General features: G+C 40.0%; 1 protein-coding gene across 7 annotated transcripts in view; it reads right to left on the bottom strand.

Moving 5' to 3' along the window:
* The window catches only part of LOC127363455 (RNA-binding protein Musashi homolog 2), a 231717-nt gene that overhangs the window by 42031 nt on the left and 162591 nt on the right, over window positions 1-27095 (bottom strand). For all 7 annotated transcript variants that reach the window (XM_051399889.1, XM_051399890.1, XM_051399893.1 and 4 more), the window contains exons 8-10: window positions 23968-24050; window positions 11190-11304; window positions 5187-5261 (exon numbers count right to left, since the gene is read on the bottom strand). In XM_051399889.1, coding sequence (XP_051255849.1) covers window positions 5187-5261; window positions 11190-11304; window positions 23968-24050 — 273 coding nt within the window. The remainder of the gene's footprint in view (window positions 1-5186; window positions 5262-11189; window positions 11305-23967; window positions 24051-27095) is intronic.

Here is a 27095-nt window from a genome sequence, read left to right as displayed (position 1 = left end):
TAGGTGTCTATGTATAAAAACGTGAGGAAAAATATGATTATCCTACTGTAGGTTATGTTATATTCCATTTCTGCCAATAGATCCTCCTAACTGTTTAAAGAGAGAAATATACCAGATGCAGTAAAGCAAATGTCAGCTAGAAACAGGACTGATATTTCTTACTTCTACCACAGCATGAGGCAAGGATCCTAACTTCAACTAAACTTTAGAATTTTCCTCTTTTGAAGCTATCTGAAAATCAGTGCTGTCCAGCTGCTTTTAACTGCAGTATCTAGGGAATGGCGTGCTCTTTAATGTCTGATAGACTCAAAGTGAGGTCCTTTTGTTCCTCATTTTAATTCAAAGATACTTTCAATTTCAGCTTGCTCTTTGTAGCCTGATAAATGTTAGTTCTGAAGTCTGATAAGTCAAGTTCTGTAATGCTGATGCATGCTGTACATTCTTACTTTGATTCTTTGCCCAGCTGTTATCCCGGATGAGCAGAGCAGTGTACGACGTTGTTTATAGTGATCGTTACTTTGGGCTAATGCAGACATTTCTTGAGAGCAGTTCACAGCTCAATAACAGTCTCCAGATTTGTTCTTTTTATACCTTTCTGAAAGAAATTGAACATTATTTACAATTTCATTTATAGTTAGAATGACATAAAGGGATTGTGTGGTCATATTTTGAATGAAGAATCCAACTGTCAGGTTAAATTGGTCAAACGTCATATTAACAACAAGCCCACACTGAGATACACAATGATCCTACAGCTGTACTGTATAGGCAGCTGTATAGGCAGCTGTGTGTGTGGGTTCAATAGCTGAAAATAAACTTTAAGCTACATGACTGACACGTCAACCACCTACCTCTGCTCAGTCCAAGTGATACTGATACCTTCATTCACAGATATGTACCACACTGACATCACTCTAAAGCTTTCTGACAGTGTCATACAGGATAACTGCCAATTTTGTCACCTCACTAGAACAGCATATTTATTACTGCATCCAGTTGATGATAGTAATAGTGCAGCAGCTGTTAAAGAGCTGGTTCACCCAAACTGCAAACAAAGATATTTTCCTTGCTTAATTCTAGTGGTATCTGGTCTCCAGCCCAACACACTGGAGTGGAGTTCCCTAATATTTTAATTCCACAGCGATGTCTGTGGATTATCGCTGGAAAGACGTGTTGCTATAGAATTTTTTTCCCATGTAACTTTTTCGATTCTGTGGGTATAAAACAAAATGAAATTCACTTCCACTGCATTGGGGTGGAGAGGCTGATCTCAAAACCAAGTTAATAAAACCAAAAAAGATCTGCATGGCTAGATACCAGAAGATGTACTGTAGAATAGGTGAGGAAAATGTGGAATTATTTGGTGTAAAATGTCTTTTGATTGTGATTTGGGTGAATCTACCCTTTAAGTAGCTTGCTAATGCTGGCATGATGTGTTCCCCTTTTCAGTAGGTTAACCTCAATTATGCAAATATGTCAATCAGATTAATTAACACTACTCTCAGAAACAGGAGTTATCAGAGTCCCAAATTTCACATTCTTTTCATTTTTGTTAAGCATATCCTGGATGTGTGGAACGGAATTTTGGTAAAAGCAAAAATGATGTTTAGTTCAAGGTGTGGTGACTTCAGGGAGTTAAAATGAATATGGAGATTCAACTACAACTCATTATTTTCTTCCGAAATCACAAGATGACGGTAGTTCAGCAACGTAAGTCTGAGGGAGTGGTTTGATTTGAAGGCAAAGGCAGTAACAGCCTCAGCACAAGTCCGGAGGTCTTCATCTTAAACAGTGGGGATGTTTACTTCCACACAGACAACAGCAACATGACAACACTTACAGATCACATGCCACATTTTCATGCATACATTACAGTTCCCTTTGATTTCATTTGACACTGAAAATACTACTGCTTGCCATGAAAGTCCTGTATGTACAGCAGCACAATCCCATTGTGACTTTTGTCACAATGGGATCAGACAGAGATCTTAAATTACCATGTTACAGTTTGTAACATGTAGGGCATGTAAAGCTGAGAAAAGTGTGTTACTTAAACATAGTAACAATCAAGTAATTGCATCCACTACAACAAAGAAAGCTCAGATGAAGAGAAAAAAACAAAAAGACCTGTTGTTCTGGGGATGTTGCTAATCATTTGTTACACCTCCTTACCATTTGCAAGTCTGAGGTAATGGGAAACATTGCTGTCTTCTTGATTGTCACTACACATGCACCATGCAGCATCATCTTTGAAATGCAGTTCCAAGTTTAGTTCAAGCATAATGCTGAAACAATGCCGTCAGGAGGTAAACAGCGTGTGATTACAACAGTGCATATAAAATACAGCTTGGAATTTTAATACTGAGCAAAAATCAGAGAAGGCGTCTTTATCAAACACTTCAATCCTCTTTTTGTTATCAGGATGAATGCCTTCTGTAATAGCTAAACAAGGGACAAACACATGCTTAAAATATGTGCAAAGATTAGTTCTCTGCACTTGTGAAAAACTGAATTTCTGTCCTCTAAATTCAACAGAGATTTCATTTTTCAAAAGAAATGTAAATTAATCTTAAAGGGTCTTACGATATTAAACTTGCAGCTAATTTACCAATCCTCAAATTTGCCTTGAAACCCTGCTTACATTTTTGTTCTGCAATTAAACCTACCCTGAGGCCTTTAATTTTCTTCCATTCAGTGTTTCTTATCAGAAAATTGTGCGCAGGCTGGTAGTATTTTCTATCTTTTTGCATGTTTTGACGTCGCAAAATCTGCATTGTTAACATCAGCAGTCTTTTTCTCCTATTTCATTGGCACCTTTTTACACCAGCAACTGAATTACTGCTCCTTGCAGTTAGAAGATGTTCCATGTATGTACCATGCCAGCTCTATGGTTGCAGCATGCACGTGTGTCACCATAGTATGAAGTGTATGAACATGTTCAGCTAATATGTAAATACAGCTAGCTGTGTCAGAGGAACATCTGCTCAAAGTTGTTATTGTCCCGACCAAACATTATTCTACAGTAACTACTAGTTTAAACACAAATAAATGCCATTGCCTGAGTTTGCCTTTTGGGGAAATGCTCTGATATATGATCGCTTGCATAGACACGTTTTTGACAAATAGAAAGATGATGTGATTTACATCAGTAATATGTGAAGGTCTCTAAGTGCATTAAATAGTAATGATGTCTCTGATGGAATCTTTTTGTAAGCAAGTCAAGGCATACAAATACAGACACATAGAAACACACTGTATGTGATCAATATCAAAGGCACTTTGTGATCAATGTTGGAATTAATTGGGAGTGTCACAAGGACCAGAGTGCTATGTTGTCAGATTCTGTTTAACAGCAGTTGAGCTTGTGATTGGCTGCCCTCACTGCTGTCTTTCAACCGCCCCACCCCCCCCAAAAAACCCCAACTCAGGTTGTGTATATTTCACTACTCTTACAGGCTCTGTTTTCTACACTTGAATTCTGTTGCAGCTGCAGGGATGTCAGCTTTGGTTTCTCTTTTTCTGTGTATGTCTTATTGAGTTTTCTTACTTAATTCAGTGTTTCATCACTGATCAATGTTTTATCACTGTTTTATCTTGACATTTGGACAATTGCCTAACCACTTTCTTCCTGTTAACAGTGGACCCCTGAGGTTTACTGGGTGTAAAAAACCCTTGAAATGCTGCCCACAATTTACGCCTCTTGGATCCAGCCTGCCTGGCCGCAGTACCATTTATTTATAGTGTTCCAGCGAGGTTGTGTACAGTGAGAAACAAGCTTTTGAACTTAAATTGAGGATGCTTTCCACATCTTCGTAAGGAAGGACACTAGTCAATATTTGGCCTGAGGTTATTTAATTTGGACAAGGAGTTTGATTCATACATTAAAAATTCCAATTACCCTGTCAAGAGTTGAGCGAGCCCAGAGGAGGTTGTTTTAATCATACAGCTTTATCAAACTCTTTAAATTGAGTTTAACATGGACAGGATCATAGATTCTGCCTCGGGGAAGGTGATATCCCTTAATTTGTCCTAAACAGTAAACATTTTAAAAATCCATGTTTAACTAGAATTACTTCGACGGAATAAATACTGGTCGCTCCTTTCCCTTTCAATCTCTTTTTGTTACATCCCAGTTCATAAACTTTCTGATGCTTATACAGAATATGAAAGATGGATAAATGCCCATTCGTCCAATTCTTAGTGTCATCTTGGATGTATTCTGCCCTCAAAAACAATTATGTACATTGCTGCTCTTCTGAATCACATTCATATCAATCAGTTATCTAAAGAAATGGTCATTATACTACTAAATTATACCATAAAAAAAAAAAGAACAGACAAACATTGCTTAATTCACACATTTGTATGCTACTCATGTCCACCCACATTGATGAGTAGGTGCTATTCCCTTTCTTCTGTCAAATAATGTTGGTGGTCAAGTATAAATCTAGCATATGTCGGATCTGCAGGTGGTCACAGCTGGACCTCCTGTCTTACCATCCCTGAATCTATTTCACAAAGATATTACAGAGATCTGAGCTGCTGTCAGATATTTCCCATTCCATCTCATCAGTGGAAGGAATGATGTCTGGCCCAGCAAACAAAGTATGTGTAAAGTCCCTAAATAAAGCATGAAATTGACGGTATGCCTGTCTAAGTGAGGCACCACACAGCCACAGGCTCTCTTGCAGCAGACAGGTACAGCTGCTCACCTCCAGACTGCACGCCTCCCATTTGGACTCTCATTAAAGTGCCCGGCGCTCTGAGTCAACACTTTTAATGCATAAAATGACTTTATTCATTTTCCATTATAAAAAACACGTTTTAAAATCTGCCTGCACAAAGAACTGCTTATTTTTCTGCTTCTCCACTGAGGAATTTGCATACATTGGGCCACGGAAGACGAAGAACTTCCCCCATTTTAGACATTTGGTCATGGTAGTGTTCAAGTATGGGATAAAAAGGAGTAAGCAATTTACTTCACTATATGTCAGCTTTCAAGAGCTACTTCAGAAATCCAGACACGTATCATACTTAGATTATTTGGTGACGGACTTGTATTTTGATGGGCCTTTGTGTATGCACATAAAACTGTGTGTGTTTGTGCATGTATGTGTGAATGTGCTGAAGAGTGCACAACAAAAATTAACTGCAACACTGATATTTTAACAAAGCCTTTAACTCACCAGGGAACTGGTAGCTGTAGCTGGGTGCGAATCCAGTGTATCCGCGGCCATACGTTGCCACAATATTAGGGTAACCTAGGAAGGAGATTAAAAAGAGATGAGAAGCACAAACACACAAACAAACACACTGACAAACATTGGGATATGGATATGTATATATATCCTCTTTAAAAGGGAAACCAATCTTGAAGGGCTGGCTTTAAAACTCCTAGGGACCCATGTGTTCTCATTTTGACAAGCAAATTCTAATGTAACTTAATACCCTGAAAATAAAACTATAATAATCCACATTAAAAATTAGCCTGAAAAAAGTTAAGTCGTATTACATTTTGGAACAATGCTTTTCATATACAAAGTCTTGTATTATGTGTAACCCTAGCTTGCTCTGTTTGAAAGAAATGGCAATAAGCAAAAAGTAATTTATTTTTATGCTTTGAGCCTAATAAAGAGGTGGCATGTATTTATAGCTCATAATGTGGATGGTAGATTGTCAACATCATTCGCTGTGTGCAGTTTGACAACAAGCACCACCCTCAATCAATGGCCTACTGTCACAATTACATTAACCTCTGATCTTGATCACACCAATCTTGTTGTTTGAAATGTTTTTATAACCTACAAGAATAATGGACACAACTATAAACATAAAGCTCAGATTGTAAAATAATTTTCTTTCAAGGGAGGCAGACCTGCAGATTTGAAATGTGAGCACAAACTAACTGCTAATATTTTATACAATCTAAGCAGGTTACTAAGCTTTGGCTCGATAACCTGTTTCATTATATTTTAAGACATTTAAGGTACCTCAACAGGAGGATTCCCTTCAGTCATTAATCATTAGATCTTCATTAGGGTTGGGTATCAAGTACATGTACCATTTGGTGCTTAAAGGGTTGAAACCCAAAGCACCAATAAGCATCTGAACACATAGCACTCCTTTTGGCTTTTAACTGCCTAATTCATTTTAATTTTTTATTCAACCATAAGTTCTCAGGCATTTTTATAGCTCAGTGTAATGACACTTCATAGCAGGCGCCTTGTAATAAGGTTGGCATCTGTTTACGTTCTTCACATCTTTAGCATAGCAGAAAGGTTCATGTGTTAATACGGCTGGATGCATATTTGTCAAAAAACCCGCTGTAGGCAAAAAGGTGATAACTGCTCCTCATTTGCACCTCCAGCATGGCATTGGTATTTGTACTGCTGTGTTGTTTTACAGGTTGAAATAAGGTTTAACCAGGGATTAAAACTGAATTTAAAACTAACTTTTAGGATTACAAGGGAAATCAAGGGGGAAACATAAGCATGTGCTGTGTTTAACCTATTAGATCTCTTAAAAGGAAACTACCTCTGACTGTCCGAGGACAGCAACATCAAGTGAGAGTTTTTGGAACCTTGCTTTCACCTTATAAAAACCAATAACATTTTGGAGGGGGTCTCAAAAAACTGATAAGTAACCATTAGCCCACTAATGGTGCAATGAATTATATAAGAAACAAGTACAATCTGATTCAAATATAATTTTCTAATTCCTAATAATATAATAATATAATAAATAATATTTTTAAATGATTGTGCCCAATCTGGTCAATGCAGCTGACTTTATCTTCTATACATAATGCATGTAACAGGTTTGTTTATTATGTGTCACAGCTTATGGGCTGGTTTCATGTTTTGTGTGACTATGCGTATTTATGATCATAACATTCATGATCAATTTGGGTAGGTAACAAAAGTTTGGTGGTGTTACAACCTTTTCTTTACTTTTCCATCACATCACTGGGTCTAATGTAGTGTACTGCTTGTATGAAATGTTCGATATACATACAGTTATGTCAACATTTTAAAGGGATCCTACATAAAGTTTCCTTTAAGATCTATGATAAACCAGTACAATAAACACAGAATTAGTGAGTCAGGGTTGACTTTTATACAATTAGGGTAAAATTTAACACAGCCACTGAATTATAAAACTTGTTGAGGATAGCAAATGTCAATGCAAACGGTCATCTTTAAACCAAAGTCAAAGTCTGTGTGAGGGTACAGACTGGTTTAGAAGTTGGACTGTGCATGCGTGGATGGAGAGTTGCAATGAGGCCCAAAGAGGACCCATTGTCATTAGAAAAAATGTAAGAGTAGCAGATGTATTGTTCATCTGCTGTCATGATTCTTATTACAACCACAGACCCACCAGTTAATTAGCAGGACAGTTTTCAGACAGAAGCAGCTGTGGGCAACATATTGAGAAACGGGGTGTGAGGGAGCAGGCGGCTACAAAGTGGGATACAGACAAAACAAGAACATTTGAGACGAGCGGGTGGGTGAGCGAGTGGGCCTGTGTGTGAGTCAGTAAGAATTTGAGTACCATCAAAGGTAATATAAACATAATTAACCCTGTAATTATGGTATATGTCTCAGTCTTTATCCGTTTTCCTCAAGCTATTATCACCTTCAACCATAAGTCTGGACTAAATTACCTAATAAGAGGAAGTCCTTTAGGCCAGGAATGAATCACTGGAGCCAACCTTGATAACTCACTTCCCTGTGTGTAAGCTACAACTCAGAAATTGACCTCGGAAGCCTCTTTCAGGCTTTTGTGTCTTTAGCTCTCGTAAGATATTTACTAGCCTGATAAATTGGCTGCAGTAACATTACCATCTAAATATCTTGTAACTTTTGGGCAACAAATTCCTATAGACACTGCAAACTAATAGAGCTTAAAGAAAATACAACTAGATATCCCCAAATACTAACGACTAAAATTAACTGTACATTACATATACTGTATGGCATTACAGTTCTAGATAGGGATGTGCATTTCCATCACTGAGGCTGATGCAATATGCATCTTGATGCATTGCCAACAGTCCAATACATTAAATACAAATATGAAGCAACTACCAATGCGATGATACAATTAACCCCTATTGATTGCAGTGTGATTAGATACAGTGTGATTAAACAATGCGATTCATCGTGATACTATGCAAACAGTTTAGAGGGGAGGAATAACTCTAAATATTATATTTCTAAATAATAAAAGGCATGGGCCTCTACTAATAACACATAAATAATATTTTTTTTTACTGATGCAAACAATGCATCCAGATGTCAGTTGCGTCTTGAATTTGTAAGCATGTTGTAAGACTTTTAAGATGTGAATCGCTGCGTCTAACCATCCCAAGTTCTGGTGCAAGCATAAAGCTACACAGTTATACATTTTACAGAGATGGATCCACTTGTATGCAAGTGTTCACAGCATGAAGGCATCAAAACCATATTTTGCATTCGAGCATATTTGTGTGTGTGAGTATGTGCGTGAGTATATGTGGTCTATGTGCGTGTGAGTGTGCGTATGGGTGTGATCATGTGTGTGGATGCTCTGTTCTGTATGCCTCAGAGACTGTGCCAGCTGGAATCAGAAAGGTTGACCTTGGTCATAAATATCTAATCAGTGTTTGCTGTCCATGAAAAAGTTCAATTTATTCCTGACCCAATGGGAAAATGCCTCTCCCAGACCCTTTCCCCTCACTCACAGACAAAAAGAAATGCAGCTCAGAGAGGCGGTGAGGGGAACCTTAACCCGGTGTGGATGAAGTAGGACGGAGGCTACGCCAGAAAAAAATAAAAATCCTCATCAGTTGCTGATGAGAAGTCATCACCAGGAAGCTACAGATGGATAGCTTTCACAAAACCCCTCATTGTTTGTTTGGTCCGAAAAGAACTGTGATATGATACAATGAAAAGCTATCACGGACCGCAAAATATTGGATATTATGTGTTTGATACTGTCTTACTGTCAAACAGAATAAATGCCAAACTGAAATTGCTGGCTTAGATACCGCAGCTCCTCATACTCCCTTATTTCAACATTTTCTGAAATGGCAAAACCATTTCCCTTAGTCTGATGTACTGCATTACAATGGGTTTCATATTACTAAATGAAGAATTTGCTGCCAGATGTGCACACTGAGTGTCTGAGGAAAGAGCTATAGAAAGGAATATTAAAGTGGATTAAGATACATGCTAAGTTAAGCTACTATCTCATAAAATTCTTAGTATGTGCATATATGCAAGTTTTGCAGGAGAGTGGGAGGAAAGAAGAAAGAAGGAGAAAGAAAGAGAGAGCCCACTGTCTTTCCTACCATTTCACTAAATGAAGTCTGCCATTGTGTCTGGCCTGGTGGCAGCCTCTTAGTGCTCTTATTTGCCTTATTAATATGCATGCTAATGTACCTATTTTATGGCTCAACAGTTCTGATTCACTTTAAAATCAATTATCCATCTGGTACACCCATACCTCGCCCGGGCTCAAATGTGTATTAATTTCAGCAAACATACATCGGGCACAACACAATAAAGATAAATGCCTCGATTAGAGGCAGTAAACAAAGGAGCTAGGGATGGCTTTAATGAGATTTGGCACAAAAGGAGCTTACACTTTCTTAAATAATGAGCCTTGGGTCCCTTTTTCCAAATGCAAATTATATAAAGGAATGTTTCGCTGTCCTTGTTCCAATTTCATTTAGATAAGAATGTCTCCAAACAAGTTGGCTGTTAATATTCTCACATGAGCACATCACTGCCTTTCTGCCTGCCGTCTCCCAATGGAGGGGAAGAGTGCTGTCCTCTTCGCAGATACATTAGTCTGTAATAAGTTCTGAAAAGTTCACTGTGCTTGTTAAATACTTCTAACAGATGAGATGCGACTGAACGACTTAGATAGAGCTGACAAAAGCACTTGGCCAGTCTTATCAACACCACAAACAACTGTATAATCAGTTTCGTGGCAAGGTCAACCGTGGAATAACCCTGACAGTTTAAGAACCTGTATATAGATAGATGGACAGGCAAATAGATAGATATTGTGGATAATTAGTTTACTGCCCCTTAATGTTTATTAGTTCCACAGCTCAATAATTGATGGAACCAATTATTACCACTGGTTTCTGACCATTTTCTAAAAGAAAATGCACAACAAGCACAGCTAAATCTGACTTGCTATCGACTTTCAAAGCTCCTTTAAACATTATGTTACCTGATAAAGATAAAAATGCATGACTGTCGCTCTGCCTGCACCTGCTACGAGAGGGAGGGGGAGGGGTTAGTTGCACGGCAAAACGAGTCTCTTACAATCAGCTGCATGTCTCTTTTGCTTTTGAAGGAAAAAATAAATCTTTTATGTGAGGGCAAATCCATTTGGCTGGGTCGCACATACAAATTATATGCATAGGAAATGCGACCGACAGACAGACAGACAGAAAGATATAAAGACAGACAGACAGACAGACAGACAGACAGACAGACAGACAGACAGACAGACAGACAGACAGTGGGCGGCTAGGGAGGCAGGGAAGGAGAGAGTGCAATAGTGTTAAATAAAAAGGGCCACGGGCACGGGCTGGATGGTAATGAAGAGGGGTGGGCCAGCAGCTGAGGTCCCTGTAGATGAGATCTCTCCCTGACATGTGTGTCCCCTTCATTACCCATTAAGGGGGGGCACAGTGATGAATCCTTAATATGACATTACACCAATTTTCCTCTTCATTTAGCCTGATAATGTGCTGGTCTGCTCCTATATGCCCAGGGGCTGCCTGTACCAGACTCGACCAGAAATAGACCACAGTGGCCACTGGTGGCACACCTTGAAGCAGCCTAATTAGGGGCAGCACCCACCTAATGGGGCTTTCTAGATGAGAGTTTGCATAAGGTTTTTTTTTTTTAAGAGGTAGAAATTGATGATTAAATGGCGTGCTCGTCTGACACTTCCTCTGTACCCCTCACCCCACAAAATTTTAACAACTCATATTTTATGTTTTTATTTGCAACCTATTATTAAACTCACTTTTGAAACAAATAAATGTATGCCTAAACTGTTGCTTGATGTATCTTTTCAGGATGATTTCAAACGTATATATTATATAAAGGATTATAGATCACTTGTTGCTGTATTTGCATGTGTGTGTGTGTGTTACGGTGTAAGTGGATGTGTGTACGACTCACTCAGCATGCCCATCCCCAGCATGAAGGCATCCATGGTGTAGGGCAGACCCCTGGCTCGCCCTCGTGTACCTGGTGGGAACATCACCTCCTTGGGCTGGGCCTTCTTACATTCTACCTATGTAGACAGACAAACACACACATATGCACATGCACAAACACAAACACACACAGAGACAAACCATTAGACTGTGTAGGGTACATAACCAGACAGATCTGACAGGGCTGTCTCAGCTCTTTAAGGTGGTTTTCTATTTGACTTGCACAGCGCTAGATGTTTTCCATAGAGAAAAACAAGACTGAGTCAATCCGAGCACCTCACATTTTAGAGGAAAGTCTCTAAGGAAAACTTACAATCATGCTCCTCCTGCATTAAAGCAAAGGTTGTTGCTCCAGTGAGCATGTGCCTGATGCCTCAGGGAAATACAAGCTTAATTCTTTCCAAGAGTTTCTGAGACATCAAGGTAGGAGAAGCTCTATTCTGCAATGCCATTACCACAGTCCCCTTTTATATGGCAATATGTCCAACTTCTTTGTGAAAGGCAGTTCTTTGTTTAATCCAAGCAGAATAATCTCAAAAGCAGTAATCTCTCTTGACAAAATCTCTATTTGTTCACTGACGTTTGTTTCAGTCTTACCAGGGGCAGAGTGTTTAAAATCTGAAGTGGGTGAGAAAAATGTGCATTTTAAGACTGAATATTGTTGTTTTTTCTGTCAATGGCTCCATTTGTGCATTGTGTATTTGTGTATGTCTGCTGGGCTGAAGTCCCCCAGTGCCCCACAGTCCAATTCCACCTGCAGCACTCATATCTCTCCTGCATTTCTTTCTCTCACTCCAGTTCTCACACATACAGGTTTGTTCATTTCCCATCTTGCAAGACTGACATCTCCTCCTCCTACATAACACATATCAAATGAGGGATGTGACAGGGGCAGATGAGGAGAAGGAGGAAGATGAGAGTCCTATTTACCACATATCTATCCTATCTCGATGAATTATAGAGAAGCGCGGTCGGCTGACAAGGGTGGCATGGTCTTGTGTCTGTTGGTTGTTCTTTGGTAGGCTGAGTCTGTTCACCATGCTGCACAATCTATTTGCTCCACTGCCTGCTTGGCATCAGCCTGTCCATCTGTTTGTCTGTTTGCCTCCTGGCTCTCGCCTGCTTCTCCCTACTGCCTCCACTTAAGCAGGGCTTTCTCGGCTGCTGCGATTCACATGTCATCCTGGCCTGCTGCACAAGACAGGCTACTGCGCCAGCGCTGTGTACACCTCAACCAAGGTACAACCCCAGCATCCATACAAATAGGCTCGCAACTCTGACAGGCCAGTGGTGCGCATTACTATTCGCACACAAACTCATATACACATTCACACATGCACAGTGGTAAACACAACATGCTATTGCAAGTTGCCAAACTGAAATTAAACTTCACGTCTGTACAAAGGTGCTGCGCTAAATTAATAGTATAACAAGCTCTGTATATCCAGCAGAGATCTAGAAATGTAAAGAGGGAACACTAATGAAAAAGGTTTCTATCACAGAGGGAAAGTTGCTGCGTTGCAGAGCTGTGATTTGTTGCTGTTAGCAGCCCTTTCATTTGAAGCAGACCAACTAAAGTACACAGTTCCCTCAGCCACTTTGTAGCTGTCACAGCTACTCTGCCTTGCTTGCCAGGAATGCTTTGACATTGTGCTGAAGAGAGCACAGGCGCTCTTATCGTCATGGAATGACCCCCAGCGTGGAAGCAGGAATCCAGGTGGGACAAATGGGTTTCTTCGAAATTTCAGTACACTGCTGGAATTTTCACATGTTTGCATTGCTGGGTGACAAATACAGCCAAGTTATGCCCACACCGTTAGACGTGACAGTGTCTGATCAGTGTCCTCCGGTAGCCCTTGCCACATCCAGCAAGTTGGACGCTCAGTTGCCTGCTGGGAGTAAGACAGACCTGGGTGTGAGTCATGCCTACATGCTCTCAGATGCAGGTCTTTGATATTCAGAGAGAGGGCTCCTTGTCATGGATTTAAAACCAGCCAGGAGCCAGGATCTGTGGTGGTGTGAGTGTGTGGGTGTTCACCTGCTTCAAACACACAGGAGTGTGTGAGGGAGGGAGGCAGGAGCTTTCAAGAGTGAACTAAGTCAAAGAGAGGAGAACAGAGAGGACGGGCAAGACAATTCAGAGCCTGACAGTGAAGCGCTGCTCAGGTTAAGCTGTTGTGAATGCAGAGATCCAAATTTTGCTGTGTGGAACGTTTTGCAGACTGAACCTTTTTGCTATATGAACTGTGAGAAAACAAACTTTACAAGCTCTCATTGTAACTACAAGTGTTGTCCTGAATTATGGCTGGTGTAACTTGTCTAGGACAAGTGCCTGGCTGTTATGAAGAAATTGTGTTGTGAAAAGTATCATGATCCACCATTCAGACGTCGTAAATGAAGGTCTCTGAGCACCATTGTGCCTTGTTGAGAATTGAGACGCCCCCTTTAACCTGCCTTGCATTCACTGGCAGGATAGTTACACAGTTTTGTACAGAAATAACACCCAGGAGATTTGAGAGCCAGAAACACAAACACACACACACACAAACACACACACACACACACACACACACACACACACACACACACACACACACACACACACACACACACACACACACACACACACACACACACACACACACACACACACACAGATATACAGTTTCTAAGGCAGCTGACTGTTGAAGTGAATTCCTGCCACACATTGTTGACAAGCTCAATTTGCGTGCTTTCAACATATATCGAGATGTTTCCTCCTACACTGATATACTGCAGTTGATAGTTTATCTCTGACATCAGTAACCCAACAAACAGGTCAGGGAGGGAGGGAAACAGAAAGCCGAACAAAAGAGCCTATACTGTACAATCTTAGAAAGTTGAAATGAATATTTTTAAAAAGTTATTTGTTTGTGATAGCTTGGACTGTTAAAGGTGAACAACTGGGAACTCTTTCATGTGTTAATTTGAGCGACTGGAGCAATCACTCAGACTCCAGCGTACTACATACAGCTGTTTAAAAAAGTGGGCCTTGGCTGTCATCCAAGCAACCTGCAGCCCAATTTGTCAGCATTAAAAGTAATCCAGACCAACAACAGGAAATGATGAAAATACTATAAGGAGACAGATGTTGACACACAGTAGCCAGTGGAGACTCATGCTTGGAAACTAAAGCATGGCAAATTAAAAAAATCAGAAGATCAGAAGTATTTACTGATCATGTTTATTAAATTATATTTTTTGTTAAAGTCTTCTAATTGTTGGTTAGATTAAAAGATTAGTCAAAATGCTGTTAAGTATATAGAAATAAATAAAAAAAGATGTACACTTAACAGTAGGGGTGTAAGAAAATACTGAAAATATTATGGCACAATAATTTGCATTGTGAATTTGTACTGATTCTCAAAAACATTGTATCAATGTTTGTGTTTAAACCGCAAACCCCAGTAGTGTTGCAAACGTAGACTGACTGCTACCATAAACTTCTGTAACATGATACGTATCGTATCGCAGGATTCTTGCCAACAGACAGCCATACTTAATAGGACTTCTTGTTGAAGCTAATGTACCATCACTATCCCTGGCTAAGCTTTTAAATTCAGGGTAAGAGAAACAAACAATAAAATGAATAGGTGATAAATCCCATATCATCAAAACTAAATAATTTCAGTGTAATTGCAGAATGTTTTATTTTGCTCTGCTTCTATCTTGTTCTAGTGGTTATTGTTCTCTCAACAATATCTCTATCTACCAATAACCAAGCCTGATATTGAAATTATGAAGGACACATGCACACAAACATGCAGCAGCATGTACTTGACCTCACAAGCACTCCTTGATCAGTGCAGTAATGCAGTCCACTGATGAAGTATACAACAAACACCTGCTTTCATGTACTAACCCAGTGACACAGAGTGGAGAAACACTCCAGTTATGACCTTTTCAATACATCTTCTATACATATTAACCTTGTAGGTATAATGGGGAGGGTGTGGGCGGGATGGACTAGCAATGGATGTCCTTCAGGGATGAGTGTTGTGGGTGTGTGTGTGTGTGTAGAGGGGGAGGTGTACAGCTACTATTAGCTTCACTAGTGAATGGATTCCATCAGTAGACTGGCAGACTGAATAAAGGAAACAGTGTGATTCATTTACTCCAGCTCCCACTCCCAGCTCAACAGTCAAAACACATAGACTGAATAGTTAGGAAATGTCACTGCTCTGAATGCAGAATATCAGGCCTGGTGGTGTGGGATTATTCATTTAAGAAAAAGGCTTCTCAGAACCATTTAACAAGTGATTTATTTAAAGAACAGAATGACTGATAACCAAGTTAAAACAATATTTTGGGATTAAATCCTTTAGCAGTGTTGTGTGTGAAAAAGATCTGTTAAAAGAGAATCTGGTGCATAAAGATGTGACCAGTGAAAGAGGATGAGACACACTGAGATGTTTGGACTTTTCTCTTTTCTGTAGACTGTTTGATACTTTCTTCTCCTTTAGCAACTTGTCACTATAGGAATCCATTACAATTCCTGGGAATCTAAGATGTCCGGGGGCCATATTTACATATTTTTTGGGATCTTATCTTATCACTAGGAATCCTGTTGCTATGGATGACATCGTGTTTCATGGATGTCTACAGTGACTGGTTGACAGGTGAACAGTCTGTGTCAGCAAATTAACAAATTGAGGGAGAGAGGGAGACAGGCAGGCTTGTTAATTACTGTATCAGCATGAAATATTTTTTTCAGTTGATGGAACATACTAATAATGTAGCTCTACATGCTGTACAGGACCAATTTTACCTGAATATTAAGGGATGGCCACAAAAGCAGCTTTATTTATTTTTATAGTTTTCGGGTTTGTTCACATCAAATCAGGCATTGTGATGCTAACGCCAGTCCTACCATTCCTTTGAATGTGGGTAGTGTGTTAAGGCAGTGGTGGGAATGCAAGAAATCCTACACAAAAACCCCCACAGATTTGGTGTGAATACAGCTTTTAGGAATCCTCTGGACTACCTCTAACTTCTCTCAAACTTAGGAGTCCTAATGTTAGGATTTACCCATATTTTTATTGGAATGCTTTTACCCTTAAGATGTTTTACGAATACAGCCCATGGCCATCTGTCCTCCATTACTGTTCCAACTGCTGCTAATATTTCAAGCCTCAGGGGTCAATATTTGATATTTAAAAGATATATTTTGCCACAGATTTTTGTGAAACAGTCAAATCAAAAACTGTATGTCATGTATTTTACAAAGGATATCTACTTTCCATTCTGAACTACTTGTATCCAGGGTCAATAAAAGAACAGGGACAAACGAGTAATGGTAAACATATCATGTGATAATGGTAAGATGCTTTGGATAAAGCAAAATGATGTCTTCAATGGCCAGCAATCTCACAGGAGTCATCATGTCTGATGATATCTCTGCATGGTTATGTAAAAGCTAAGGAATGTGAGGTCATTTTAAGGACCAGGTGCTCCCTGTGGTGCCAAAACTGTTCCCTTGACATGTTTCTATATTCCAAGATGATATTGTCCCCAGACACACTGAGAGACACATTCAAAAGTAATGCCATGATCATCAGGTTGACGTCAAATGGCTTCCATCACTTCCTCAATCAGCAGATTTGAACATCATTGAGCTTTTATGGAACGTCCTGGAGTGCAGAGTGCGAAGTGGATTTCCACCTCCTTCATCCCTCAAAGCTTTCCTTCTTCAATGAAGGGTAAACATCCAATTACTTACAGTCCAGAACTTGTAAGGCAGCACTCCTTGAGGGACTGAAACTCCTCCAAAGGGTGGTCCTAGTTCCTTATTAGACACTTGATGTTCAAACACTGTTTAAGAATTTCCACTCTTTAAAAAAAATATTTTCAAAGAGATTTTCAACAACCCAGAAACTTAAATTTCTCTCTAGAAACCTCCTTTAAAATAGTGATATCTAGTTTAGTCTATGGCTATATCTGAGTGTGTCCAGAGGTGATTTATACAATATAAGACCTACAGTATGTGAACACAACACACACACACTTGACTTCATGGCCACTAGTTTGAGGGCTGTAAATTTTAATGTTCATCGGCAGCGCAACTGATTGGTTTGCAGGTTTGACACACAACAGCAGAACTGGTACAGCTGGCACTCACAAACTCAGAAGGTGGGTTTAATTAAAAGTAATTATGTTTGGTTAGCTGATCACAGACAACCCACTGCTTATAGACTGAGCTTACAGTCTACAAGCTACTGATATCAAGAATTTTTATCACATCTAAATGTATAATGTATACAAATTACATTAAAGTGCTCCTGGAAATCTTATCTTTATAACTGTTCAGTATCATCGGAAAAATACTGCAAGTAAACGTCTCTCGTAAGCATCCATTTGGCTCTTTTACAGTGTTATGATTAAACTACAGAAGGAATTTCCTTCTAGATTAAATAGTAACTTCACCCAGTTTAATAATCTGGCTTGCCCTGCTAACTGGAGGTGACAACATGCTTTAACCACCCCCTGTGCAGCAGTGATGTAGCACAGAACTACACCGATCAGCCATAACATTATGACCACCTGGGCACCCTGACTAGTCTGCAGAACCAGCATTAACTTTTTCAACAGTTTGAGCTACAGTATCTCGTCTGTTGGATCGGACCACACGGGCCAGACTTTGCTCCCCACTTGTATCAGTGAGCCTCAGCCATGACCCTGTCGCCACTTTAGATAGGTACTGACCTCTGCAGACCGGGAACACCCCACAAGAGCTGCAGTTTTGGAGATTCTCTGACCCAGTCGTCTAGCCATCACAATTCGGCCCTTGTCAAAGTTGCTCAAATCCTCACGCTGCCCATTTTTCCTGCTTCTAACACATTAACTCTGAGGACAAAATGTTCACTTGCTGCCTAATATATCCTACCCTGTCAGTACAGGTGGCATGACAACGAAATAATCAGTGTTATTCACTTCACCTGTCAGTGCTCATAATGTTATGGCTTATCGGTGTATAACAGTAGTAACATGCTACATCACAGCTATATGTTGAGTTAAAGAGACTTGCATCTTACAACCCATAGAGCCTAATGAATCTCTATTCATTGCGTCCAAAATCTTTAAATGTGAACTTTGTTAATATTTAATTGTTTCCATGTGGGAGAAAATACATATCAATATATCATAATATTACAGTAACATTATCAAGCTCTATATAATGCTTATCTAATATTCCTATTCATAAAAATCTTGCAGTGTAATGTGACTTTAAAGTGTCTTTAAAGTGTCAAATATTCTTAAAGTATCTCAAGATAGTGAACTGGCTCGATTCAATTTTGTATTATCACATTTCTATTTCACAGACATTGTCTGTGGAAATTTTATAGAACACCAAAAGCAGGAGTTTAACACACATAGTGTTGAAGTCAGAATAAAAATACTTTTGTCAATTTCCATCTGAAAGAAAAATCCAAATATGTAGACTTCCCCTATGAGAATTTGTCACTGAGCTCATTGGATCATGTCCCCATAGATGGCTTGTGCAAATAAAGCAAAGCTGAAGGGCTTTTTGAGCTGTTGATGTTATAATGATGCATGAACATCATACAGATTTTTTAAGAGGCGCAGATCTTATGATGATCTGACTTTATTTCACAAAGCATTTGGCACAAAACACTGCGCTAGGTACTTATCTGCCAACTGAAACATTTCACTGCCCTCAAAGTAGAGCTCTAAAAGTCTAAGCAGGCCGGCAAAATTCACCTCTAGCTACTTACTGCAACTTCCAGCTTTTCCCTCCTCACTGTGTGTCTGAAACACTTTAAAAAGTGAGTTTAAAAGTTGTCTCTACAGTAGCCTACTTTACCCTGTTGGCATTATATTGTCACTCACTTCTACAATTAGTTGAGTCCTAATTTTTTTTTAAATTATATTACTAATAATATAATATTTTCTTCTTAATATTATTATTAATATTGTTATATTTAAGCTTAATACTGCTGTAAAACATGAATAAACTCATGAATAAAAATATGAAAAAGACTAAATAATGAACCCAGCTTTGTGTCCTTTTTTAGATTTACAAGTGACACTGTATTAGGGACTAATATTAAGACAACTGTTTAAGAAAACAATGCTTTCTTTCCGCTCCTTCAATTAAAAAACGCACTATATGGTGCTGGCTCAGTTCCCTTTATATCAGTACAATGTGCAGAGTACATCTGTATCTATATATTAAAGGTTGATGTATAAATGCCTCCCTGCATTTGTCTTTTCCTCAACGACTGGCAGAGTCAGAGCACATTCTCCTCCTCAGCTCAGTAATTGGTTGGTCATGTCATGAAGACACAGTGAGAAATTGACGACTAACAGAAAATTCCTCCCTCCTGTTGTGATCATTCGCTACCGTTGAATATTAAAAATGACACATTAAAGAACATTACCTTGAAGCACTTGACTAAAACCAATGTGAGTCCATTTTAATGGCACACTGCTCGCTCATCAGAGCCAATACTTGATAGGTATTATTATGAATTAGCTGTGCGTGCATAACGGCAGGGTGGGGAGTGATAGAGGGACTCCTGTCTTAGAAAATGGAATTCACAACCTTCCCTTAGCTGTGTCACAGTGCTGTCTTACTACAGTGTGATATAGACATTGGTATATGGGGAAACCAGAGGGTGTGATAAACTGTCAAGCCATCTTCTGCTTATTGATCTTCACTCCAACATATTTACAGGTTTTAATACTACTCTCGCTAAAGAATGTTTCTAAGATCATGTGGACACCTGCACAGGACAATCCATACTTTTATCACATCCTGCAGTTTCCAGAGATGAGGGCAATGTAGAAGTCAGGTTGGTGGGGCAGGTTGGAGAGCTTCTTGCTAAGCAGCACCCTATTTTTAATTATATATGAGGCAGAACTCACAGAGACAGAGAGACAGAGTGCTCCTGAGAGTGAGGCCTTGGTGGCACATGAACACAGGGTGATTGACCAAGTCACTAAAAGGTCCAGTCACTCACATCTGAGTGGGCATTGACCCACTACACTGCCAGAGCCCTTGAGAGATCGGGCAAGGAGAAGGTGGGGTGCCCTGTACATCCACAACCCTCCCAAGTGGGGTGGAATTTCTGTCTGCATCAATTATTCAAGAACCATCTTAGATAACACTCGCGGGCAGGATGGATGAGGTCTATTTCTGTATAGTACTTCATAAGGATGAAGACAGGAGGCATTTTTTATTTTGTGTGCTGGTGCTTCAGACACCGGATAACCAGTACCCTCCTTTCTGTGCAACTAAGGTAAAGCCTGAAGTGTCTTTGAAAAATGCTCTTAACACACTCCACATTCTTCTCTCTTTGCAGACATTCCAGGATGTCAGCACATTGTAGAAGATCTGAGGGGCACACTTATTTCCTGCATACTAGGAAATTGAATGTACAGTAGGTGTTGCCAAGAGGGACCCTTACAAAGGTGACAAAAGCCTCCGAAAACTGGCCCTTGCTCTGTCCTTTCACACTGTGTCCCCTCAATAATCCTCATCTTTTCTGCTAAGGTTTCTGGATTTCTCCCAGATGGGTCACATGGTTTTCCATATGTGTCATGTCACCATGCACAACAGTGTATCACATCACAGTTGCATGTGGTCACAAGTGCAAGAGACTAGAAGCTTCCAGCTAATCTTTTTAATTTTTTTTAAAAACTTATTTTACACTACGCCCTTTAGTAGCAAGTTTGACTAAATATTGATAACAATAATAGCAACTGTCATGACTGTGACACATCAGCAAGTCAGATGTAAACACTGACTGTTAGATGATGCATCAGAGAAAGCTTTGAAGTTGCTGGCAAGATACAGGATCAGAGGATGAACAAACAAAAATAACCTACAATTTCTTAGCTCTTTCTGTACATTTCTTTCCATGAAATCTCTCTCTAATAACAATAATTGTGGCTGGAAGGTACAATGCAACCTATACAGCCAAAAAGAACGAATGGAAGGCAAGTGGTGTTATTTATCTTGAATAATGTCTTACAGGTGAAAGCCCCTACAAAGTGCTTCTTTAAAAGAAGGGAATTCATTTGACTATATCTCTATGCAAACAGTAGGGCAGACATAAGCAAGTTTGTTGCTGGTGATCTTGCAGGTTTGGAGGCATGTGTCCCCAGGAGAAGCATAAAGGCTTTTTATGAAGGGAACAGCTTAAAGTAATAATCTCAAAGATTTTCATTTAAACAAATGTCTGTTAAATGTGTTATCTATTGCACAATGAGTAAAACAATGGTGATTGAGCCCACTGCATACTGATGAAAGAGTTGCAATATTTATATATTTGCAGTATTGCAAACTGGGTGTCTGCGGCGACATTCCAGGAAAAGATGCTGTATTAAGATGCTAATGCTGATGGTACATTTCCTACTGCTGCAGCTTCACATTAAAAGCATTTCAAAAGGTGAAACATGGGTTGACTTTTATTATGAAGGAAGCGAGATTGACACTGACTGCTATTGTTCATCAAAAATGGTCACTTTTGGCATTTTTTTTGACAGCGAATCATTTTGAGATATTGCAGGGAGTAATGGAACAAGAAGGAGCGGCCACAGTGAGCTGGTAGAAGAAGAGCTGCAGGCGAGCTTCTCAGGGAGGTAACCAACTGCTTTCGCAGACTTGTGTGCAGCATAAAGTCACAGTTGCTCACAGAATAATGGAAAAAGGCCAATTACTGCCTGAGTTCTTTATAAAAATAGTTTAAATGGCTACACCGTAAACAAATGCAGCAGTTGCTCTTATGTTTCGGTACAAATTAGCCTTTTGAGGAGTGTTTTGCTGCTGTTGCCCCTAGAAACCACAGGTGTCGCCAGATCAAGTGAAATCTTAAAGGTCCAATGTGTAACATTTAGGAGGATCTATTGGCAAAAATTGAATACATTATTCTTAGGTATATTTTCATTAGTGTGTTATCAATTAAAAATAAGAATAGTTGTGTTTTACCTCTGAATGAACCGTTTCTAGCCACAGACGCAGCGGGTTGCCTGCCGTGGAGGACGCCTACATGGCGGCCTACAGTAGCCCAGTACAGACAAAACAAAAACTGACTCTAGGGCCATTGGTGTGTTAGAGCTGTCCAGCATAGTTACTCTCATCTAATTTTGGTTCTCTAATTAGCATAATTATAAGACAATCTGTCGATTATTGACAGAACAATTTTGAGGGATTACATTATTTTGTGTTTACTTTATAATTCAAATAATTTACGTGGATTTTTTTAAACTCCTGATTCAAACCCCTTAATTAATTAATGTTGTGTTGTGAAAGCAGCCAATGTAAATTGTTATAAATTAAGAATGATTACTACATTATTGAACATTTACATGGTCTACTATTTATTAAGTTAACTTGCATTCTTAATTAGCACTACTGTTTACAATCCAATTATTATCCAATTAGAACTTCTTAGAGATAGGCTGTGAGTTGGACTTAAATGAGGCTCATTTTTCTGCATGGTAAAAGTTGGAGAGGGACACAGAAAATAACAACCTCATACTCCAGAGATTTTATATCAGATTTGTTGGTAAACAAATGTCTTATTAACTATTTTTGTAACATAAACTGCGCTGGAATAGTTTTTGAAATCAAGAATTGACAGCATTGGCAGCAATTGTTATGCTTTGTGTGCATAAATAGACGCTGTGGCGTGTGCATTCATGCTTCATGTTGATGTGTGACATTTGTGTGTTCACAGAGTTCTGTGCCTACATGTCAAAGGATCTGAGACATTTGATTGCGACAGAATATCTTCCATACGCATACAGTTATTTCTGTCACACAACGGCTTTTTTGGTTTCAGTCATGAGCATCAACTGTGATGCAGCGCAGAGACATGGAGGGATGTATACTGGGGTCATATGTGACCTGGGCTGGTCCCTGGTGAACATGGTTCTACTACACTGATCCCGTCAGTCACGCAGCCAGTCAGTCAGTTTAGGAAAAGGCTGGGAGAGAGTGAAGACACACACTGAGAGAAGGAGCCCGACTGAACGGCAGTAAGACAAGTATTCCCTCCAGTCAATCACAGTCCACAGAACCGCTCAAATGATGCAGGATCTCCCAAGAGGCCTGCAGGGTGAAACTGGGTGAAGGAGGACCTAATGTCACAGTTGCTACACTGAAGTCAGTTCCTGTCAATTATCATAAGTAACATGATGACTTAGAAAACGGCTATTGAACTCTGCAGTGTGCTCCAAGATGACCATGCTACTGGTGTAAATAAAACAAGCATCACTGGGACTCTGTGGAAGGTGTTAATCCCTGACTAATGAACTCTGTCTCTGCCAGTAGCTTCCCTGTTGCATCCCTGGACATCTCCACCTGTGTGTGTGTGTGTGTGTGTGTGTGTGTGTGTGTGTGTGTGTGTGTGTGTGTGTGTGTGTGTGTGTGTGTGTGTGTGTGTGGTAGGGGATTCAGAAAGAGAGGGACAGGCTCCACTCTCCCGTCCCTCAGCCTGACAGGCAGAACTCAGCCACACAATTTCACGGTTTGTGGGCAGTACACACCACTGCTTTCCCATCCCTGAGACCCAGAGACCCGCAGAGTGTGTGTGTATGTGTGTTCGCCTGTGCATATGAACATGAACACACACACACACGCACCTCCTCTGCTATTAATACTAGGGGAAAGAAGAAATCAAATATTAATCCTTCAATGCCCACCTGGAATAGAAAAAAAAAATGAGTGGACTTACCATTTTGTTATTGATTTCATGAAAATGAATTTCACAGACTTTCTCTACGATGTCTTCACTCTCAAAAGTTATGAAACCAAATCCTATGCAGAGAGAAACAGAGAAGGGGGGGGGAGAATGAGTTAGTGGAGAGCCTTAACAAAACTCCAGTGACTAAAAGAAAATGCACCACAAGATGGAATATTATCAGGAGCCAGATCCAGAAACTATGCGAGTACATCTGTGGAGATTGGCTTGGGCATGGAAAAGAACAAGTGAACAAGACAGACATTGTCCTCTTTAAATCAGGAAAATGATGAAATCTGCCACATTATTAAGGGCACTCGAGGACCTCTTCTACAAAGAGAAGATGGAAAAACAGCACAAAGCTCATTTAATGAGATTCAGGGAGCTAGGGCCCAGCATCTGAATTTCATTAAATGCATTTTGTGTTCTTTTTATTGAAATCTCACTGTATAACAAGCCCTCGTTTTTATGTTAATGCAGGCCTTAGAATGAATGTGTCGTTGACAGTGGGATTTTGTGCCATATTTATAGGATAAAAGCTTAACCCCTCTTTTAACACAAAGACAGAGAGACAAGATGGTTTCAGACTTTTGAACACAAGTGGATTGCAATGCTCTCCTCTGTGTTTTGATGGCGATGCACAAAGCAATCTAGCTTCTGTATAGCTGGAGTTGAAAGGAAAACTGATATTCTATTACTTTTGCAAAAGAGGAAACTGCACAAAGGAGAAACAGTTAGTGAATAAAGCAGCAAGTGGGACTGAAAGGAGATGAGTTTCTTTTCAAAACGGCAAACACCCGACGATGAAGTAAAATCACCTCAGATTGAGCTTAAACAGCTGTCGCTACAGACAACGCACCATCTGACTGACACACACTCCACACACAGCACCATCAATTTATCATCACGGACTGTCAGGTGATACCGTAGAAACAAGTCACCTACTGAATGTGAAAAGGGACTGACACACTAATGGGAGACAACAGTTCAAATATTACTTGTTGACTGAGCTCAACAATGGCGATTATTGTTCTATTCGTACAAGTTAAGACAAATCCATGTGTACAGGCATCAGCTCACAGTCATCATCCACTTAACAGGACAAATCCCAAGGTCAAAGGACTCCAGAGGAAGTTATTTAAAGCCTAGTATCCTGCACATGTGAACATATTGAGTCCACAAACAAAAGAAATCTGTCAGAGATTTTGCTGAGCTGTTTCCGATTATTTGTCCAGTCCATGAATGTCATGTCAATGTCAGAAAATAGGGAACAAATGCCCATCACAGTATCCCAAGGGGACATCTTTAAATGTCTTGTTTAGTCCAAACAGTCCAAAACCCAAAGACATTTAGTTTATAACGATATAAAACTGAAAAAAAGCATAAAATCTGAGGCACTGTAAAAGCCAAAACCAAATAATGTTTTTACTTTAACAAATGACTTAAACAGTTACTCAACCAGCATTCAGTCGGGGATGCTACGGTTATTCCTTTAATATCTCTGGCTCTATCAGGCCATTGGTGGCTATGTTACAAATCAATGATCAGGACTGCTTTATGGCAGTATTGGATTCTCTGGTTTTTTGAATCAATGTGATTAAATACCTTCATTTGTCAGGTATTTAATTTGCTCGATAAGCCAATTCCTATTTGGTTAGATTATATATACACAGGTAACCATACTGATCATATCATACTAATATCACATATATCACAATATCACATACACCTGAGCATATATTTCACCCAGCCCTACTGTATATATGTTGTTTGGTAAATATTTAGCAGCTCAAGTGTCTTCATATTCACACCCATACAGAAATGGCAAGAGGAGGTGTACATTAGTCTCTAAAGCAGGTTATTCTATTAATTCATCAGATCATCAACAAAAGATTACTTTGTTAGAAGCTGCTGCTGCCTTACTAGCCAGCTTATCCGAAACACTGGCATTTATACAGGTCTGTCATAAAGTCTTTATCTCTCGCTCGCATTTTTCTTTTCTGCTCCTCCCCCATAAATAACAAAAGATTCTCCTCAAACCTCTCTTCTGCTCCTGACACAAGCTAGAACATATCAAACAGCCTTGTCAAAAGAAGGGTTGGAAACCTAATGTGTGAACTGATTAAACATGGACAACATCTAATCTGATGAGATCTTATGAGACAGAATATCAATTTCCACTGAGACATCTCAACACTGAGCTGTGGCGACACACATGTGCGAGATGGGAGGGGAGACAAGGGACTGGTGATGACGACAGGCAGAACAGGAGAGGGGGTGGGTGGAGTGCACCCTCTTCTGCTGCTCACTCCACCTTCATGCCAGCGCAAGGAGCACTTTTGACAACCAACAAATCAACCGCCAGGAGTAATTTGTCATGGAGGAGTGTAGGTAGAGGGAGTGGAGTCTGGGGGGGATGGGGGGGACGAGGGCGGAAAGGGGAAAGAGAAAAAGGTGGAGATGAAGAAGAGGTGGGGTGGGGAGAAAGACAGAAAAAGGTGACAAGGAAGGAGGTTAACACACATGGCCCCTGTCGCCACACTCCTTCCTGCTGCTACAGGCAGCTCCTCCATCAACTGACAGCACATTTTCCACTGCACCATTATATCCACTGGGGTCAGGGCCAAGCCTGATACCACCAGCAGGGCCCTTCCTCCCAAGACTGGATCTGTTTAAATGAACAAAAAAACGACATTTGCTGTAGTGTAAACTGCTATTGGAATATGTCTCGTACACATACACAAAAAAACTACACAACAAACATCCTTATTTTTCTCTCTCCTTGGCTCAGCACACGCCTTCTAGGTCTGTCCCCTGTGGACTGTCAGAACCTCTGGCCCCTGCCATTACAGTGCAGTTCTCTGCTCTACTATCCTATTTTACAGACCTTACAGACAATTACAGGCCACAAAATAGCACCAACAGAAGCATTCCTCTCTCCTGTCCTTCTGCAGGGTGTCGGCAGAGCGAGATTGTCCTCATGTACTCCGGCCCCTCTCTTCCAACTATCCACACATGGCAGGAGGCTGACCTCCACAAGACTATTAAAGACTGTCAGCACTGACAGACACAAGGAGAGAGGTGTCAACACGCTCACACTGAAGAACCTTCCCACAGTTTAA

This window comes from Dicentrarchus labrax, unplaced genomic scaffold (assembly GCF_905237075.1).
Source record: "Dicentrarchus labrax unplaced genomic scaffold, dlabrax2021, whole genome shotgun sequence".
In the NCBI taxonomy this organism is placed as follows: domain Eukaryota; kingdom Metazoa; phylum Chordata; class Actinopteri; family Moronidae; genus Dicentrarchus; species Dicentrarchus labrax.
The sequence above is the reverse complement of the archived record's forward strand: the minus strand, read 5'-3'. Positions and strand labels throughout refer to the sequence as shown.